Source organism: Limanda limanda, chromosome 6 (assembly GCF_963576545.1).
Source record: "Limanda limanda chromosome 6, fLimLim1.1, whole genome shotgun sequence".
NCBI classification, from domain to species: Eukaryota; Metazoa; Chordata; class Actinopteri; order Pleuronectiformes; family Pleuronectidae; genus Limanda; species Limanda limanda.
This window is the reverse complement of record NC_083641.1, coordinates 16,123,371-16,144,306: the sequence shown is the minus strand read 5'-3', so window position 1 is coordinate 16,144,306 and position 20,936 is coordinate 16,123,371. Positions and strand designations below refer to the sequence as shown.

The window sequence follows — 20,936 nt, the reverse complement described above, 5'->3', positions numbered from 1 at the left end:
AGATGTTTAGATAGGACAGACAATAGACCAGACAGTCAGAGCTGAAGGCAAGAAGAGAGGACAATACCTTCACTCTTCCTGTTTGTCTCCTGATTTTTCTATTAGAACATTTCACACACTTACAATACACCTAACAAACACATAATCTCACAGTTAAACTTATTTTGATAAGCACTTGGCAGTAAAGTATTTATTTTAAAAACAACTCTTCTGAACACCTCTTTTCTCCAGGACTGGATTTTGTTCATTTTCACACTTTCAGTTTTCTCTACTGAATACCAGGACTGGCAATAACTGACTTGAAAATACAAAAACATGACTAAAGGAACACAAACATAGACACTGAATTCATGAATGTCTGATATAAATGCAATTTTCCTTTAATAGTAATACAATATTTCCTTGATTCCAGCCCTCCTGTGTGTGTGCACAGCGATCCCCACCATTAATGCCAGGAGACGCTAGACAAGCTGTCAGGCAGCAGCGCTTTGAGGTGCCAATATAAAGGGGGTGGGGGGTACAGTCTGTCAGCCCAGCCTGTGCCCCCTGTGCCCTTTTGGTCAGCGTTGAGCTCTGAAACCCCCGTCTCCGTCTGCCCACCTGAAGCCCCGTGACAACACAAGCAGACCTTATTACAGCTCAAGGTTAGTAAGAGGTTATCTGCCTCTCTGACAGCGTGCCTGCTGGACATCTACAAAACTAGTGGGGAGGGCTGAGGTGGGCTAGCCTGTCTGAAACAAATGAGGCAGAAAGCTTGATGTGGTGTGGGTGTGTCAGTAGATCTGCATGACTACCAGACCATGTGTCAACCAAACCAAACATCAACAACCTTTACCCGAGCACCTGAGTATCAGGAAGACAAACAGAGATCCAAAACACCTATATGCCCCACCGTCTGAAATGTTACTATTACCGACCCTGGACTAAATGATTCATCCCATCTCCAACACAATTGAAAAAAATAATAATAATAATTCAAAGTGGACAATAGAGTAGTCCTTAATATCAACACTGAGGATCCACCACTCCCACTGAACCCCACTTTACAGTGGATGTGCGAGGGTAAGGCAGTTTTCAATACGTGGTGGAGCCCTCAAATACTGTGAGGAAATGAGGAAGACAGTGGAAAAGAAAGAGATGTGTATCAATGCGGACAGAGAAAGAGCAAACCGGGTGGTTTCCATGGTTACCAGTAGCCCAAAGCTAGATGAGATGGGTAGATAGTGAGAAAGAGGGCAGGATGAATACATGGACAGAGGACAGAGAGAAGAGAGGGAGAGTGGTAAACTCAGTCTGCTTCGATGCTTCTGCTTCACTGAAAATCATACTCATGTTATGACGTGCAAGTTATCTTGTAGGAGGGCCTCACATGGGTTAAATCAGTGCTGTGGTTGGTCAGACCTCAACAATAATCCCTTGATGGATGGACACAGAGAGTCGAGGGCGGGCACAGGGAGGTATGAATGACCTCATCTTTCTGAGAAGAGAGGTGAGTCACACATCCAGAATGTCTGCATCACTTCCTGCCAGTTCCTACTCTATGATCATATTCTTTCACATCATTATGGAGATGAGTAACTTACTGAGCTTCCACCCACTATCAGTACTTTTTTTAGATTGTACAACCCTTTATCATAGAAAATGTTGGAATAATAACATCACAAAGCAGTAATGTCCAGCGTCTTTAAAAACAAACACATGTCATAGCGAAATGTGTGGTTGCCCAGGCCTGAATTTTGGGGGTTCATATAAACGTTAATGCCCCAAAAAATAGATGCATTAACTAACGGAGCACAGACATCACAAGGCCAGTAAATGCTCCTGTTAAAGCACAAATTATGATTCTTTTAGCGAAGCACACATTATTAACACAGCAGAGACAGCAGAAGAATAAAGCACACGGGACTACAGCACTCCCATCAGCAACAAAAAGACTCTACACTCTCTAATTAAACTGAGCTGAAAAGCAATTTTGCTTGTCTGGCCAGGCCAATGACCTGCGCCATATATTTGTCAACTGGTAAAAACATCAAGGGAGTATTTTATAGACCTGAAAATGTATAGACCCGTTCAATCTTTCAATACCACTGATGAATGTTTTAAAGGAAGCATCTTATGCATGACCTCTGAAAGATCCCTAAGCACATATAAAATGCACCTTGCTCTAAATCATTTCAGCACATATCAGTACAAGCATGCATCACTGTCAATCGTTTTTTGTCAGCAGGTTGGTCACACCCTTAGACATGTTGCGTTTGAAAAAAAGTGTTCTACCATCTCTAAATGAGGCTTAAGATTTCCTGTCGACCACGCCTGTTCTACAAAAGCTTACAAGGCTGCACCAGAGGTTGTTCTCTAAAATGATAATCACTGAGCAAACACCAGGGACGACAGGCCAGTGCTGAGTGGTGACTTAACCACTGTCTCTGCTGAGTATATGTACTCATGGCAACTCTGCTAAAGAAAAATACTACATCTAATTTCATGTTCCTTTATGCTGATCCTCAGGTAAAGACCCGGTCCGAATGGCAACGTGTGGAACCCCATCTCAGGACTAAAACAGATAACGCAAAGATTTTGTATCATGCATCATGTTTGAACAACAGCAACACTCCCATGTCTGTCTTTCAGCTCTCCATTTCAAGAGCTAAAAGGCAGGAGGTCTTTTTTAGCATTGTATCATCAAAAGCTCTGCAATTTAGCCAAAGCACAGATTTTTGGGTTATTGATGAAAAGCCTCAAAAATCTAGGTTTAATAGGTTTAATTAATCAATGTGAAAATAACAAGGGACAAATTCAGTACATTCAGCGTATTTCTCTGTCTGAACAGCTGAGTACTAAACAGCTGATAAAGTCTGAGGGGGAACTTGTTTCCAAAGACATTCCACAAAAATCATATGACAGGATTGCATAACTGCCCAGCTTCAGCTGGATCTCAGTGAAGAGTTTAACCAATTTGCCCCAGGTCTTGGTAAGTGAGACATCAAGCTTGACACCTAAAAGCAATGACCACCCATTTTAACCATATGATCAATCACAATCATTTAAAAGAGAAAACCTGGTTAATCTATGGAAGTTTCTGTTCTTTACTTGATTCCCAACTTTCATGTTTCACAAAGCCTCTTTAAATGTGAAACAGGTAGGCTGTGGAGGAAAAGAAGTCTCTGCTTCCATATAAATTAAGAGCGCTGCAGTAGGGATCATCTCTTAATCCCAAAGAAACCTTTAAAGAGGGAATCTTCCTCCATCTGAGATCCACAGGAGAGTGAAGTCCATTCACTGGCAGGCTATTCACCTACTATTCCTCATTACGGAGAATGTGCCGTGTGTGCACATGCAGCAGGAGTTACTCTTCAAAAATCAGCATGGGGCTGGAAAAAACAGCTGTCTGGTCTATACACCAACATGTCCAATGTTCATGTAATTTAAGCTTATGAAAACAAAGGATAACAGAGACATGGAGCACAGATGCGAGACTAGACTTCCTAACAGACGTGCAGACAGGGTTTTATTTCTAAATCATTTCACCTGAGGTGGTAATCTTTTTAAATATCTCTGGTAGCAGTAATTCTATTGTGGACCGTGCTATAAATGAGAAGGACACATTTTTGACATGATGGATTTGAGAGATTTTATCGTCATGATGAAACATTCAACGACAGAAAACTGACAATCTCAAACTGCACAAGAAAAAAGTAATGAGAATATTTTTATCTTTTCAATTATTTGAAAAGAGAGGATTTGCAGCCTCTTTATATCGTCAGCATGCATGTATAATTGTGAACTGAATATTTCTGAGGTTCTTTGGGCTTTTTTTCTTATTGCAATATAACATAAAACGTGCAACATTTTTGGTTTTAAACATCCAGTGGGTTACTCATATTCCCAAAGAATGTGAAATGATTGATATGGGATGATGGGTCCACGACTCACTCTATAACAATGCCAGTCCATCTGTGTTAGTCCCGAGGCAAAATCAAATCTGTATTGCCAATAGACCCCCTGCAGTTGCAGCCAGGCACGTTTAGTACACTGTGTACAAATGCAGAGATTCTGGGACAAAAACATGCAACAAAATGTAGCATCAACGAATAAATTATAATTGAGTCATAATCACATTTTGAACATGTACAATAAACACATCTGAAACACGATGACAGTGGAAAGCACAAAGGCAAAAGGACGACCAGGGAGAAGTGGACATTTTACTCTGGGTCACAGTAACTGTGCGTGTAGCACTTTAAATGTCATCATAACATTGCAAAGTAAAAAGTCAGTGTGAGTCTTTTATCACACCACCTGTTCAACAACCTTTTAACACAGACGCAATATTTGCTCAAGAGACTATTTGAATCCTGTTCAAATTTGTATTCCTATTAAAATTAGTGTGCTTTATCGATAAAATGAGATAAGTATCACAATATATGGCTGCACCCTGATGAGAAAAGCCACGACGTCTCATTATTGGAAACTTATTAAGCCCTCCAGAAACGCAAGGAAAACCCTTAATTCATACACTCAACATGGGAACACTTGACTTATCAGATGAAGCCCATTATGCCCATCAGATTGAGACATAGTTAGCCAACAGGTACCATCAGACACACAATGGCTGCGGAAGACTTAGTCAGTAGTTATTCACGTATCGTCATAAGTCGTAAGTCATATCATCATCACAATACTGAAAAATGCTGTTGCTCATTTAAGATTTTTCTCATGTCATTCAGACCTAATACAAACTGCCAGGAAATTGCTTCTGCATGCAACCCCCAGCCCTGAAAAGACACCAGTCACAGCCAACCACTACAGTGCTACTACAGATGCAAAAAAATAGTGCATCTCTAAACACAGCTCAGTTAGAATCAGTACAACCAGTGTAATTAGTAAGAAATACGCTTTGGCCATTAATCCACAATTCTGACCCTAAAAATGTAAACTGATGTCTCAATGACAGCTGCAAAAAGTTATGTTGAACGCCAACTGATTTAAGAAGAAACTAAATCAAGATCAACTAGTATTGATATGTATCATTACCTGGATAGGACATCCTGACATGTAACCACGATAATAGGATCTTTATAGCTTTGTGTAAATAAATAAAAACAATGAGCTTTCAATTTTTTTGGACAAATACATTGTTTTTCAAGCATTGGCCTGAAACTGTATCAGCAGCTACTGCTTTGCATTCAATAATTTCTGTGGACCAATTTCACTTCCTCAGTTGTTCATCATAATGCATAACCAACTTTAAAAGAATCTCTATTTGGATCGCTGGAAAATATAAAAAAAGTCAGGAGAACAATGTGACATTACAAAAGAAGATGAAGATCGAGTTTTACATAATTCATCTTATTTGGTTATGAACGAATATTATAAGACTAGTAAATACATACGAATGAAACAGATGCTCTTAACCACTCTAACCTGTCATAGCTTGACTGAGTGAATATAAACAGCTTTCATCATAGCTTGTTTAAGTCACCTTTATGTCCTCTTAATGGCCGTGGTCTTGACATCTAATCTTTTGATCCATCACATTCACAGCCAGGGGGCAATGGAAAAAGGACAAAATCACATGAACAAGCTTGTAGCCTAAGACATGGAGGGGATTTTCTTTGTAAAGCAAAGATAATGTTCAAAAGCAAGGCCCCATCTGCACACGGCTGCCTCCAGGTCTTTCAGGGGGAGCTGATGGTTTGTGCTCTGTGTCTATTTATAATGCACACCGGCGGGGACGAGTCCCCTGACCCAGGAAAGAAACACAAATGTGCTTTTCATTCGCTATGTACATAAAAATAGAGCTGTTATGAAGATGCTCTAACAGCTTCAGCATCTGACTGTGGTGCTGACAAAATAGCATCGGTTTAGGGGACAAGCATTAGTTCCCTTTTCAGACAATAATAACAAGGAAAAATATTATCTTCTCTTTTATTCCATTTTCAAGTATATAATTAATAAAATATATAGATACAGTCAAAGGACACTTGGACGGAGCAGGTCTTTGCCATGGCTAAGGCCCTATCTCACCATGTTTAAGTGTGTGTGTGTGTGTGTGGGGGGGGGGGGGGGGGGGGGGGTCTGGATCAATACATTTATCTGGATCCACTAGTAAATCATATGGATTCTCCCTTGGATCATGCCCCATCACTTTTATGAAAAACATTTCAGTAGTTTTTGAGTTATACTACAGAAAGCCAGACAACAATGAAGACAACTTCCTTTTCTTTCTAAGTAATAAAAATCAAATGCCAGCATCGCTCTGATGGTGAACCACACTGTGAGAAAGTTCTGGTCTAATGTTCTGGTCCAAGTTTGTTATCGGTTTTCTTCAGTGTTTCTTTGGTGTGCTTACACCTGACCACTTGAGATCAGATCACTCCATGTGTGAATACTAGGTCTGATCCAGGTCTTCAGGACACTTCATGCTAACTAACTCAATGAGAGGAGGAATGCAACAGATGCTTGAATGTGATTCAAGTGTCCAACACCAGTTTCCTGTAAAAAATGGGGCCAGAGACTTGCCATTCAGCTTCCTCTGAATGACAAATAGCATGAAAGATTAGCATTCCAATGGACCTCTCCATACCAACAGTCCCCTCCCACAGTGCTAATCTAAAAACACAGAAACAGTGCACTGAATGTTAAAGAGCCTTGTCATGTGAGCACTGATGCATTTCTCACACAGTGCACAGATAAATTATAAAGTTTTAGGCATGCTTCTTTCATGGAGGGGAAAAGCTCAACAAGATCATGTTAACTCCCACTCATGACCTTGTATCTCACATTGAGATGCCTTAACTTTCCATCTCCTGCCTCAGGGGTTAATTACCAAGCCCACAGATTGAGCAGGGCCAAATCACACCCCCTCCCCATCATAATCTCTCTCACTTTACCCACTTAATAGATATATACACTTCACAGCACATGCACTGATCTGTATTCAACTATTTTTATCTGCTGTTGACTGACAGTGAGCTCAGAGCAAGACTTTAAAGCTTGGTTCAACCCTTAGCATTTCTGATTGTTCCTCTAGTGTGGCAGTTGAAGCTTCTGGCAACGGCACAAAACACATTGCGATTATTTAGCATTCATCACACAGTATGTAGTGTAGGTGAATGATCAATATATGTTTGCTGTAAGACCTCTTAAATTCAATGTCAACAAACATGGTTAAAAGGTGGTTTGCATTCATACATCACTTTTCTAGTTAAAACCATTCAAAGCACTTTACTGAGTTATTAAGTCAATTATATATTTTGATAAATCAGAAGAGGAGCTTATTTATACACAGTCATTCTTTCTACAGCTGAGCAGGTGTTTCTCGTCACATGATATAAGCAACACTGATACCACAATGCATCAACCCACAAATCATGACTCTGATCTCTCAATGTTCGAGCCACATGTTGTGTAAGGTGTGTTGGTAACTCACAGTTCATCTCGTTGTCGTTGTGACAGCACCATGGTGACGGGGAGGTGTGGGCGGGGTTAGGAGGGATCAGTTGGTAAAAGGAGAACCTTGTGCAGCTGCTATGTTCTCCTCAGTCAGGAGATGAGCTGTGCTGATCCAGGCAACACAGGCGTGGGTGAGCCGTGCACTCCAATGGCAGGCGGTTGGTTTTGTCCAGGCAACGGTTGAGACTGAGAAGAAGGGAACGCAGGAATCTGCCCCCCAACCGGCTGACTCCAGGGACAAGAGAAGTGGAGAGGCTACAGACCAGTCACCAGCCAAGTCTACACTGCATCTGGAAAAGAGAGAGGGAAAAATGACCATTAGGTATGCATGACAGATTACAGGGAGAGTGGGTAGGGATGAAAATATTTACAGGCCAAAGGAGTGCTGTATCAGTATCTGCACCAGTTATACACAGACAAAATGGCTGTGAACTATTGCAAAATTACAGAAGCACAAAACAATACAAGCTGTGTAGTCAGAAAGAGAACTCCCACAGTGACGCTTCAACAGCACTCAACAACATCAAGCATGTAAAAGACAAGATACACTCATCTATCATACATCATACACTTTCCATAAACCACTCCATGATGAGTCTTGTCATGTCCAGTCAGACAGTCAGTCAGTCATGTCACCAGACTGCTTTGCTCTTGCAGCAAATTCCTCTCTCTGCGCACATACAAGGGCTGACCCACATTCTCAGTGCAACTGCTTCTCCTCCCAGGTTGCAGAAAGAAAAGAAAAACATGACACAGCCGAGCCGGCTCGCGTAACGGCTGAGCTACTGTCGAATTCCCCTGACATTTTCCTCCCATTATGACACCTCAAAAGCTGGCTGATGGCAAAATGAAATAAATATGTCCATTTGTAATCATTTATTAATGAGTGTGAATATTAATTTATTGTTGGGAGTTGAATACTGATTTGAGACACAATAATGTCTATTTTAATGCTGCTTCGTAGTCGTGAAAAGCACTTGACCAACACAGGTAGCAGCTAGAATACCAACTGTGAGCTACAATAAGACTCTTAGTCTACTGGGACCAATCTGACTAAATCTCTGCCAGACCAGTAAAGAACGGTTCAAACAAAGTCAATTCATGTCTTTCCAGAGACCTGCAACAAACCGACAAAACTAAAACATGGCACCAATGTCCGGACACGTGCAGAAGAGGGAGGGTGTGGGAAGGGGTCCCCTGAAGGAAACAGATGTATCTGGAGTAAGCGTGAGGATTGGAAACATTCCATTGCAATGAAGGAAAATTTACACATTATTCAATTCAGCTGCTGATTCAGGAGTAACATTACCACAAAGGAAAATTCCTCTTTTACATTCCTCCTTGCTTGCACAAGAAGCAAAGCAAATGTTTTCAGACATGACCTGTGATTAGGTCCAGAGAATTGAGTGCAGACTTCACCCAGACTTTGCTTTGCACAAATGCACAAGGCAGCGGGAGGTTCTCTGCATGGACGCGTTCACAACAGCAACAAATCTTCTGCATTATTGAGGCAAGAGGTGGAGCAGTCGGGTGCAGCAGACAGAGGCAGGAAGTGACGTATTAATGCCATGGCTGAGATCACGTTATCATGTTTAAAGCACCCCGACACCGTCCCTAGCTCTGATCACAATCACCACAAACTCTTTTGACATCTTCATCAGTGTCTTCTACGTGTAAGGGACAGCTTTTTGACGAGGAGATATGTTTTTTCTGTTGTTTTCATTTAATTTTTGCATCTGTCGCCTGTTAATAGTTCCATCAATCCATCAGGGTATCCCTTGCTGTGTTCTCACATCAAAATCTCCTGGCTATCCAAAGACCTTTGTAGTAGAAAATTAACTCAGCAAGGTTGAAAAAGTATTTTGTATAAGTGTTTAAAGACTTCTCAAGACTTTTATGACTTGTATTTACATACAACAGATTATTGATGACTTGAGCTGTTTTATGGTCGGAACTGTTTATGACGTCAATATAGTAAGACCTTGTGCGACTTAATTACCCATCAAAGGAAGGAGTGTATCTATTCTTATCACCTCAGGGAACACATGTGAATCAGCTGTTATGTTTAGTTTCCTGTCCTTCCCCCACCTATGGGAACCTGTCTGGATTGGCTCAGAGAGACAGCCCTATCCCCTGGTATATAAGATCTGTGTATCTGACTGTTCTGCATCTTCCCTCTGAGACCCTTGCGGTTTCCCTGTGTTGATCCTTTCTGCAGAAAGCCCCTTATTAAATACACGTAGATAACTTTGTTGTTTCCAGCCTCTTGTATCTCCAGATTTCCATCACAATTTGGTGTCAGAAGTGGGATCGCACGTCTGGACGCATCTGGACTCGGTGTCTACGGTTGACTGATCATCTTGGAAAAAAGTTTCCAACCTTAACCTCCCCACGGGTGAGACGCAGGGACCTAGACCCGAGCCGGATCGTCTCAGCGCTGCGATCTATCCGGTGAGAATCTGAGATTTCAAGTGTAATTTATCCCAGCAGAACATAGTGTTATAGAGAAGTTGGTCTAAGAGGAACGGGATCCTCAAGACGGGTGAAAGCCCCGTAAATTTTTAACCAAGGTTTAGAAGAAACCTGGAAGGTAGACTGACGAGGTACCTTAAGGAGTTGTTTCGACTGCAACCACAGAGAGGACATAATACTGAGTGTATTTGCATTGTGTCAGGCAACTCAAAAAAAAAGCGCGCTATGTAGAGAACTTCTTTAGGGCACTATGCTTTATGTTGGTTAGGCAGGATTTTTAAAAGTGTATTAAACCGCAAAAAAAAAAAAAAAAAAAAAAAAGAGACGAATTGAGAAATTACCATTGACCAAGTAATTATAAGGAAATTACTATTGATTATTATATAGGGGATACGACAGTATTTTGAGGATATTAATATTACTACGTTTCCTATTTTGCTCCTTACGAAAGTGTTTTGGAGATTGATTGAAGACTTAAGGTAACTACTTAAAATAAAATAAAAAAAAAAAATTCTTTACATAGGTAAATGAAAAATATAAGATTTGGATAATGGAACTGAACTGAGTAATCCTTATGTGAACCTCATGTGAAAGAACTATGGTGACAAAGCACTAAGTTTGTTTCAAGTGTGAATGAGGAATGAGAGACTGTGGGTTTCCAGAGAGAGAGAGAGTTTTTTAAGACAGCTGAAACAGATTCTAGACTGAATCTAGAGGAGAACGAAATAGTAAGTTAGGCCAGAAAAGTAAAATTTTAAATTTCAGGCAGATAGGAATGTATGTTGAATGTGGTTAGAAGAATTGCATCATAGGGACAGAAAGCACACACTGGCAGGGACAGTTAACACCTCACAAATGTCTCAGTGTCTCAAAATGCAGGTTTCCGACCTCGACTCTTCCCCGCCGACAAGACGACAACCAGAACAACACCAAACTCCACCAGAAGCGGATGTTCCACAGGCAGGAGCCCAGGTTCCACAACAACCTTTTCCAGCTAATGATGTTCCAGACCCGCAACTCCTCTCTTCACCTCGCACCAGACAAGTGGGCAATATGGACTGGGACAAGATCCAGCCCAAATCACAAAATTGTTGAAGTTACCTGATGTTGCCAGCCTGTTAAAACGTACAGGCATCAAGTGGGACTCAGGAAGAGCTTAATAAAAGCACATGCAGTTCATGCGAATAAGAAGAAGAAAGAGAGACTGATCTGCATAAAGCCTCACTGAAGATGTTCAGAGGTACATCGCGATGCAGAAGAAGAGGATTTCAAGGAAGGAGGGGGGACGCATATGGAACGATGATTGGGACATTTGTTTTCTCTGTGGAGAGAAGGGACATTGGGCAAAACAAAAATTGCCAAGGAAACAGCAACTTTACGAGCCTGAATGAACCGAGGCGGGGATGGAGGAGAGGGAGGAACCAGCATCTTTGAACAGAGAACAAGGCCGTGAGGGACACATCCCACATCGAGAGGGTGAATGCACCACACAAACACAAACACTTATCACAGAAGTAAATGATTTTTTTTTGTTTTTTAGAAAAGAAAGACAAACTATTGATAGGAACATAGCTTAAATAGCAATGAGATGATTATGCTAATATGCCAATGCACACACTCACAGTGCTAGGGAAAGATATTATATTAAGTGTAATGCTGCTTCACGGTTATATGCGTATGAATGGAAGCTTTGCTCATCTGTTGTCACATCAAATCGACAAAGATCTAGTGGACAAGGCACATTCAGTCACACAAAGAACAGATACCACGTATATGCATCCAAAAGATTTAAACTTCACTGCACTCAAACACAAAGGGAGAGATGCAGGTTTGAAAAAATAAGTTGTGTAGTGTGAAAGAAAATTCAACACTAAGTTGCATGTTCTGGAAAGAACATAGATGTGCTGTTTCTGTAGTCACCCTCTCAGTTCCTTCACAGATGTTCAGAGGATGCTTTCCTTTTTTGATGTTCCTGGTTCACACTCACATGACTTGCTGTCAAAAACAAAAATGATGAATGGCAAGACTTGCGACCGTGGATACAAAAATGTGTCAATGCTGACATTTGGGAAAAGATATCAGATCCCGTGGTTAAGTAAAATCAATTTTTAAAGTGTTTAGAAAATGATTTACATCTGTTATTTACACTTTCAAGGTTGTTTAACTGGTACCAGACACAAATACAGAAGCCAAATATGCACATGCATATTTAGTTTATACAAACAACATTTTAAGGGCTCAGAGGTAATCATGATGTGGGTTTAATTAACACATGGAACCTGTGGTTATTACACCATGATCTGACAATATCTACTGTAACAGAAAGCCATCGATGGTATTACACCAGTTTTCAACTCTCTATTGAGGGCAGGTGTAATTGTTCCTTGCAAGGATTCACTAGTGCACACTCCGATTTTTTCCGGTGAACAGTATTTTTGATAAAACACAACCTGATGATTTGAGATTCATCCAAGATTTGTAAGTTGTCAACGCCGCAGTACAACTTCGCGCTTCGTCGGTTCCAAATTCTTAAAACAATCCTTTAGCAAGTTCTGAAGGATTATAAAGGATTCTCTGTTGTTGATCGGGCAAATGCATTCTTCAGTTTTTAAATTGATAAAGACATATAATACTGGTTTACATTTGAGTTCAACAGAGAAAGTTATACATTCACATGCCTCGTCAAGGCTATTGTGAATCACTGACCATTTACAACCAGGCACTAAAAAGCTTAAGATCATTAAAGATAACACCAGGAAGTGCACATTTACGATATGTTGACAATATAAGGATTAGTGATTTGTGCTCCAACTGAAGAATATTGTGAAAATTATTCTGTAGCTCTACTAAAACATCTAAATGCAGAAGGACATAAGGCAAGCCTGAAAAACTGCAGTTTGTTAAAGTATAAGTTTGTTAAAGTATAAGTTTGTAAAAGTATAGGTTTGTAAATGTAAAAGATCAATTTTAGGGCATGTGATCACAGCAGAGGGCAGTCCCTCTCCCCTAATAGAGTAACAGTAATTCAAAGATTCCTAAAACTGTTACAAAGAAATAAGTGATGTCATTCCTGGGAATGTGCTCTTATTGTAGATCATTTATTCCTAACTATGCTGTCCTCGAGGCGCCCCTTAGCGCAATCGCACACGGGCAAGGCTTGCAAGCATATAGCAAAGTGACATGGACTGATGACGCGGAGAAAGCTTTCACTGACTTGAAACTGACCTTACAAACGACCCCGACTTTAGGACTACTGAACCCTGACCGACCTTTCACACAAGCAGTTGACGAGAAGGGTGGCTACATGACTTCAGTGCTGCTCCAAGAACATGGGGGTAAACAGAGACCTGTTGCATTTTTCTCAGCAAAACTTGATCCAGTTGCTGCAGGCCTGCCTACTTGTCTCAGAGCTGTAGCAGCTGCAGAGAAGGCTGTACTGGCATCCAGGGATTTAGTAGGATACTCCCCACTCACACTGTTGGTTCCACATGCTGTGTCTATGATTTTGTTGGAACAAAAGACATCTCATTTGTCTGCTGCACGCTGGCTTCGTTATCATGCTATTCTGTTGGAAATGCCTAACATCACTGTGAAAAGATGTAATGTTCTTAACCCAGCAACTCTTCTTCCAACAGAAGGAGATGGTGAACAACATAACTGTGTAGTAACAATAACTGAAGTTTGTTCCCCCAGACCAGATTTACAGGAAACACCACTGCAGAATCCAGACTATGAACTGTTTGTGGATGGATCAGCGTCTCGCAATTCAGACACAGGAGCGAATCAAGTTGGTTTCTCTGTGGTTACAGCACATGATACATTGATTGCACGACCTCTCCCTGCTTCCCTGTCAGCACAGGCAGCAGAGCTCACTGCTCTCATTGAAGCATGCAAATTGGCTAAGGGGAAAAGGGTGAATATCTACACTGACAGTAGATATGCATTTGGTGTAGTACATGATTTTGGCACGATTTGGAAGCACAGAGAATTCCTTACATCATCAGGCAAACCAATTGCACATCATGCTCTAGTGTCTCAGATGCTTGATGCTGTCCTCCTCCCCAAACAGGTTGCTGTATGTAAATGTGATGCTCACACTTCTAATAATGACCCAGTATCACAAGGAAATGCCAGGGCAGATGCAGCAGCGAAAGCAGCTGCTCGTCAGCCCCTATCTGCTTCACACATTCTGTTAATCGTTGCTTCGGAGAATCACATAATACACACACAGCAGAGAAGGCGACGATGAAACACCGACCTCCGTGGCATCACTTCAGTCAGCTGGGTCGGAGTGGCAGTAGAGGAACTGTTCTCTCAATATTGATGACATCAATCCCCCGCTGACTGATAACTCTTGATACGAATTTCGTTTTTGAAACATTCAATCCAATCTCCCATGCCAGTTTGATTTGTTGGGTTCCAAGCATCCTGTTTTCGCACGTATGTCTCCCCCACACTGCACCTTTATATTCCCAGTTTGGTTACTGTTGGGGTTTATGGGGGATGCCAGCTGTGTCCCGATGGTTTGCTCCGCCAGATGACGCGCCAATTAGATTTACAGTGACGATAATGTAAGATGTGTTTCCCCTCCCTGACTGGTTTCCTCCCCAGTACCCTTTAATATCGATGAAGAATGTAATATTGTTGTGTTGTCTGTTTAATCTACTTTTATCAGTGCTTCCTCCCATTTGAAGACGCACACCGTCCATGACAAAGGCAGTTTGTTTTACACTACAGTGATGATGATGATGCATTTTGAAATCCTGGTGAATTGATGTATTTGATGTTTTACTGTAGTTGTAAACTCTCTTATGTTGTCAATAAATGACAAAAAGGAGGGAAATGTAGTAGAAAATTAACTCAGCAAGGTTGAAAAAGTATTTTGTATAAGTGTTTAAAGACTTCTCAAGACTTTTATGACTTGTATTTACATACAACAGATTATTGATGACTTGAGCTGTTTTATGGTCGGAACTGTTTATGACGTCAATATAGTAAGACCTTGTGCGACTTAATTACCCATCAAAGGAAGGAGTGTATCTATTCTTATCACCTCAGGGAACACATGTGAATCAGCTGTTATGTTTAGTTTCCTGTCCTTCCCCCACCTATGGGAACCTGTCTGGATTGGCTCAGAGAGACAGCCCTATCCCCTGGTATATAAGATCTGTGTATCTGACTGTTCTGCATCTTCACTCTGAGACCCTTGCGGTTTCCCTGTGTTGATCCTTTCTGCAGAAAGCCCCTTATTAAATACACGTAGATAACTTTGTTGTTTCCAGCCTCTTGTATCTCCAGATTTCCATCACACCTTATACTAGGAAACCAGGCGGAGAAAGTCCAAAGAAACTGCAATGGTTCTAACTGACATTTGCATTCACACATGAACCTTCTCCGGAGAAAATATGGAGGATCTGCTGAGTTCAGTGCATGTCTGAAACAGCTTTAGAAAACATAGGGGAAACATAAACACAAACGATGCAGATGTAATACTGATTCTTCTTCGGCATTCAGTAAAACTCTAGTTTTTGCTTTTTTATTTACATTTTTGACACTTTAACATTGCAGAAAAACTGTTAACCAGACAGGAACCTAACATAGCCAACAGCTAAACCCTGGACCCTGATGTCAGCACCTAACAGCCATCCAAATGTCTGCTTAGCTCTGACTGTGTGGATTATGTCATGCTGGGGGTGCAATTTGCATACTACCCAACAACTCAGCCATGATTCAGGGTCATATTATAACAACAAGGCAGGACGATGGCACTGAAGATAAAATGGTTCCTTCAAAACTCTCCACAAACAAAACATGCATTAAAAGCACAAACCTTCTAAATCAACATGTACAACCGCTATCGGGAGTGAAATTAGGTCATCCACTTTACACTGACACCTCCCTCTGTGCTGCTGGCAGCTGTCATCACTGTATATAACCATTAATGTGTTAGACTCCCCTCTCTGCAAATCTCGTTTGTGGTTTCAGTATTGAGCAAATTGTTTGCACAATCCCATAATCAGACTAATTGCCTCAGCACGAAAATGCAGTCCTGTCTCAATGGAAGGGGGAATGGGCTGCAGCATCTATAAATCTGCCTGCTGATGGTTAATAATGGTTACGTGTCTTCCTCCCATTGATTCCCTTGTTTTTGTGTAGCAGCGAAAACTGCACAGTAAAGTGCTCCTTATAATAATGGAGCAGACTCTTGAGAGATGTTTAATTTCCTGATGGGTGCCAACAGGTCGTCTGTAGTGAAAGCCATTTTTAATGATAAATGGAATGATTCCTCTGTCTCCGTCTCAATTCAACAGCTAAATGTCAAGACAAAACTGTGATGAACCACACCCATTGTGTCACTGTCTGTGCAGAATCTGTTTTTTATGAAGTCACGCATTAGAGCTGGGCCTACATACTTGAAAACCCCAAACACAGGATTTAAGTCAAAACAGCAAGCAACAAAAACAGAAAACCCACGATAATAACTTTCAGAGTAATGTGTCAGAAAACCTTTCAGAAAAGCACAAAACTCTCATAAACTCAGTAAGTGGTTGGAGCACATGTAACAACACTGAAGCTGACCAATTTGGCATCTGGTCAAACTGCAACGCATCATAAATTTGTACCCTATTACATCTTATCATTACTCAACCTGTCAAATATGACCGACAAGGTATGTGTTCAACATCTTCTAATAATCAACACTCCAATGTCTTCAAAAAGGAACACACCCCTGAGGAATGCAGGGCAAGAGGGTGGAAATAAAAACGCCACAGTCAGCAGTAAAGTCTGTTTGTGTGAAATTGTGTTTTAGCAGCTTGTCAAAAAACAAACATACAATCATGTTGACAAAGCTATCGCCTCACTGTCACCACTGGTTCACAGCTCAGAGTTTTCTCAGCGTCATTATGACATCATCCTCTTTCAAAACCAAGCATCTCAAACAGCTGGAATCTGGATCGACTTCATTTTTTTGTTTTGGTGACTTCAACTTCATATTGTCTGTGAACTGGGAAAGTAACATAACCATCATACTTGACTGACTTCTTACAAAGAACATGGAGCAATTCTAAAAAGCTAGACTACAGTATGGCATGCAGAAACAGCTAACTTACTAATAGATGCATGAAAATAGATCAGTAAAAGGTGACTGAACAATGCAGCTTTATAATGTATGCACTCAATGTGACATAAAGCTTGACTCCAGCTGAGCACAATGGACACACAAACACTGGAGGTCACATCATTTTTATTAATTGAATTAACTATAGCTATAAGCTACTGTGACTTATCCATTTATCTATATATTATAGATTAAAAAAATGTATATTTGGACATTATCTAAGAAAATATTAAACTTCTACTTAAGTTAAAGCTCCGTCTTAAGTTAAAGCACTTATGACTTAAACTCAATCAATGAATATCCGTTTCACCTCCTCAGCCCAATACTTGCACCAAGTCAGAGATTTTCATGCACAGTTTACAGCTTTAGTTCTGAGAATGTCTTTCGTATCCAAGTAAAATTGGTTTCGTACACTGCAATATTTTAAACTGAATCGATATTTAATCATAAATTAGCCTTCATCCACTGACAAAACCAACACACGGTCAAAACACAGAGCAGGCAGGACGCTCACAGAAACGATAACTCAGTTGTGTATACCAACAAGGGGGAACAACACAATACTGACTAGTTAGCCTCCTTCATATAGAAATACAGGTTTCAATTATTTGTATTGTACAAGCAAAGTCTCACTTAGCAGCCATAAGGTGCTTGTTCAAATCAATATGATTTGGATCTCTCCAGGGCACTCACAACATGCCAACAAGTTGGTGATATAAATTGTCTCAGCTCTAAATTTAGACTGGATGTGAATGCAAAGTCTGCCAGTTGTTGTTGCCAAGCATGAAACATGTTAAAATCCAATCTCTCAATTCTCCAAAAGCTACTTTGGCACACACTAAAGGATAAGTGGTTGCTTAGTTATATTCAACAGCTTCTTGAGATCGTTGACACTGATTTTAGTTTCACACAAACATTGTCAATCATTTTATTTTAAAAACTATACACAAACACTGTGTCAAAGTGGCCATTTGTGAGTTGACAGGCAGCTGTTGTTGGCAGCAGGTCAGTTATCACCAGTCTGCTGGGTAAAATGTGTGGAAGGTCAACGTCAGTGTGACAGGGCAGGGAGGGAGAGTAATGTGGAGGCCTGCTCTTCAGCCCTCCACAATCACAAAGACAAACAGCCTCTCACTTTCATCATCTGTTGACTTAAAATAAGGAGGATTCCCCCATTGCCTGCTTTTAGGCAATACCTCCATGAATCCTGTCAGTCTTTTACAACGGTATTATAGAGAAAAACAAGATCTGTAACTGTAAAGTCTTCAAGTCTCCTGCTGAAGAAGTGGAAGCGAGCCCAAGCAAAGCAACACTTCCAACTGCTGAAGCTTTGTATTGCAGTCATGTACAATTGGTGCTGGTGCAGCGGTTCCATTACTGACAGCTCTGAAAAGACCCCGCTGCAGGGATGCACTTATTCAAATCAACCTCTGGCAAAACTCAGGACTGACTTAGAACGCTTTCAAGTACAACCAACTGACTGCATCCACTGTCTCGCACAATTACTGCTAGAGAACTGAAGCATGTCGAAATTATACAAAAACGGAGAGCTGCTGTTGTCATATTAGCTTGTTATTCCCAGTAGTCAACCACAGAAAATGGGTAGCTAGACACAATTTGAAACTGGTTTGAACTTTGAGCATCACTTGTCAGCATCACTGTCAGGTGTTTTCACAGATGCAAGTCCAAGGTTCATGTTTATGCTCCATTGTATACTTTTGGTTTCACATTGCAATTTTGCCAGCACACTCAAAAACGTTGTATGACATCCCTAAATCCTGACACCATCATCTACATGTGTGAAGCTTCATTTCAATGGAGAAAATTTAATTATCCGATAAATATCATTGCCTCTATATTTCAATTACTATTATGGCTTTGGATTTTATCATTAAAGCAAATGAAAAATTCAAACCAAACAAGGCACGTGTGAAAACACCCTGTAAGTCCACAACCACAGTGCCAAAATATCCCTTGCCTATGATATTAGAAATCAAACAAACATTAGTGCCATTTAAGTACATCCATTTCTTTTAATTTATTGGTTATGTTGCTAAGAATAGCTGTCAAAATAACTACAAGCAGAAATATGGTACACACCCCTCTTCAAAATCGTTGCATTTGGTTAAATTCAAGTCTAAAACACAAACCCTCTTACCTGAGAGTGGAGCACAGGCAGGGTTCCTTTCAGAAATCTGAACAATTTCATCAATATCTAATAAGTCCAGTTTATCAGCTGCAGGGCAGTCCTTACAGGCGTGGCAGAGGAAACTAAAACAGCCACGGTCTCCGACTTTAACCGGTGCTTTCTATCCAATACATCCGTGACATGCTTGCGTAAATCAAGAGAGAGCGGTTTGTGAAATTCAGTGCACAACCTCGCCAGCCACCAATCGCTGCTGATTTCCATTCATCTCAATGTAAACCCAGGTTCCACAAATCCCCCTCAAGTCACATCCACACAATGAAGGGAGAAAAAACTCGAGCACCGGGTTGAGGCAGTTCCTATAAACTCGTCCTCTCCGATGTGCTCCACCCTGATTGTATAACACCGTGCCAACACCCGCATGAAGCAGGGAGCATCCTGCAGCCACAAGACCCAGCAGAGGAGACATGGGAAGGGACATGCCACGGTAGAAAACTGCAGCAGGGGTTGTGTGGCGCTGCACTGCAATAGGGTGTGTGTCTCTGTGTGTGTGTGTGCACTGGAAACAGCTGAGGGCAGAAAACGAGCAGCACCTTACGCCCTTTTCAGATGCCAACACTGGACACAAGCGATTAACACAACATCAACACGGTGACAGCAGCAACACGTTCACACGACTCACCCGCAGCACCGCTAATGTTAGGGCCGTGTTAGATTTTGTCGTGTGGTATTTTTAACAACGTTGACAGGCAGAGACTCTGCTCCACACTGAGCTAATTCCTGCCTGTGAACCACTCGGGATGGACGCCAGGGTAATACACGCTGGTGTCACCACGCCGGACACACTGACACGTTCTCCCCGCCGTGTTGACGTCGGTGACGGTTCCCGGTCGAGCTGACAGCCGGTAGCTCTGCGTTATCGTTAGCTAAAGTTAACGTTAGCCCAAGTTAGCTTCGGTCAGAAAGTTGACTCTTCACTCCGGAGCCGCGTTCAAATTCAAGCCCAGTTAGCGACAGTGAGCTCTCACAGCAGCTGCCATCGACCGACTACTTTGTTTTTAATGTGTCCCAGAAGGAAGGAGGGCTCTCTGTACCCGGGGATAGGGTCCGCTGACACGGTACCTGCCACTCCGGTCCAAGCGGCCTATCCGCCATTTTGAGACAGAGCAAGGAGACGTTACAGCCACATCGTCATGTTCCACCTAACGGCCGAGTGCTTCGCCCCGGACCGGCTCGCTGACAGGCCCGGGTCAGGACTCACCCTATGCTCGCTGGCCGTGGATGTCCTCCGCCGTCTCCTGCGGTAACACGACCGGACGGGGCGCAGGTCTCCGCTGCACAGGGACCGGGTCTTGTGATGTGGAGCTCAGCCGCGTCTCGTCTCCGCCGCCGCTGCTTTGCTCTTCGCCTGCCGCATTCGCCTTCAGCCGGGAGCGCGCACGGAGTTCGCGTTCACGGGGCGACGAGAGCGCGCACGCAGGAAAAAAAGGGGTAAAAAATGCACAACTATGTGCTGTTAACTCTTTAATGTCTCCTTTCTCAAGTAAATGTCCAAAACAAGAGGCGTTTCTTCACAATTCTGCTATAACTAAGTGTTGTTCAAACACAAGACAGCGTTAGATATTAACTATTCATGTTCAAGTGTAAAACTGATGTGGGAACTTTAACTCATTGTTTCTGGTCTTGCTATAAACTTCAAAGATATTGGACTGAAGTTATAAGTGAAATAGAGAGAATTTTTCA

General features: G+C 41.6%; 1 protein-coding gene across 1 annotated transcript in view; it reads right to left on the bottom strand.

The window, feature by feature from the left end:
• LOC133003134 (lissencephaly-1 homolog) overlaps window positions 1-20,614 on the bottom strand; it is a 34,543-nt gene extending 13,929 nt beyond the window's left edge. Inside the window, exons 1-2 of the mRNA XM_061072748.1 lie at window positions 20,455-20,614; window positions 7,433-7,745 (exon numbers count right to left, since the gene is read on the bottom strand). Coding sequence (XP_060928731.1) covers window positions 7,433-7,464 — 32 coding nt within the window. The 5' untranslated portion in view covers window positions 7,465-7,745; window positions 20,455-20,614. The remainder of the gene's footprint in view (window positions 1-7,432; window positions 7,746-20,454) is intronic.
• Between the last annotated feature and the right edge of the window lie 322 nt (window positions 20,615-20,936).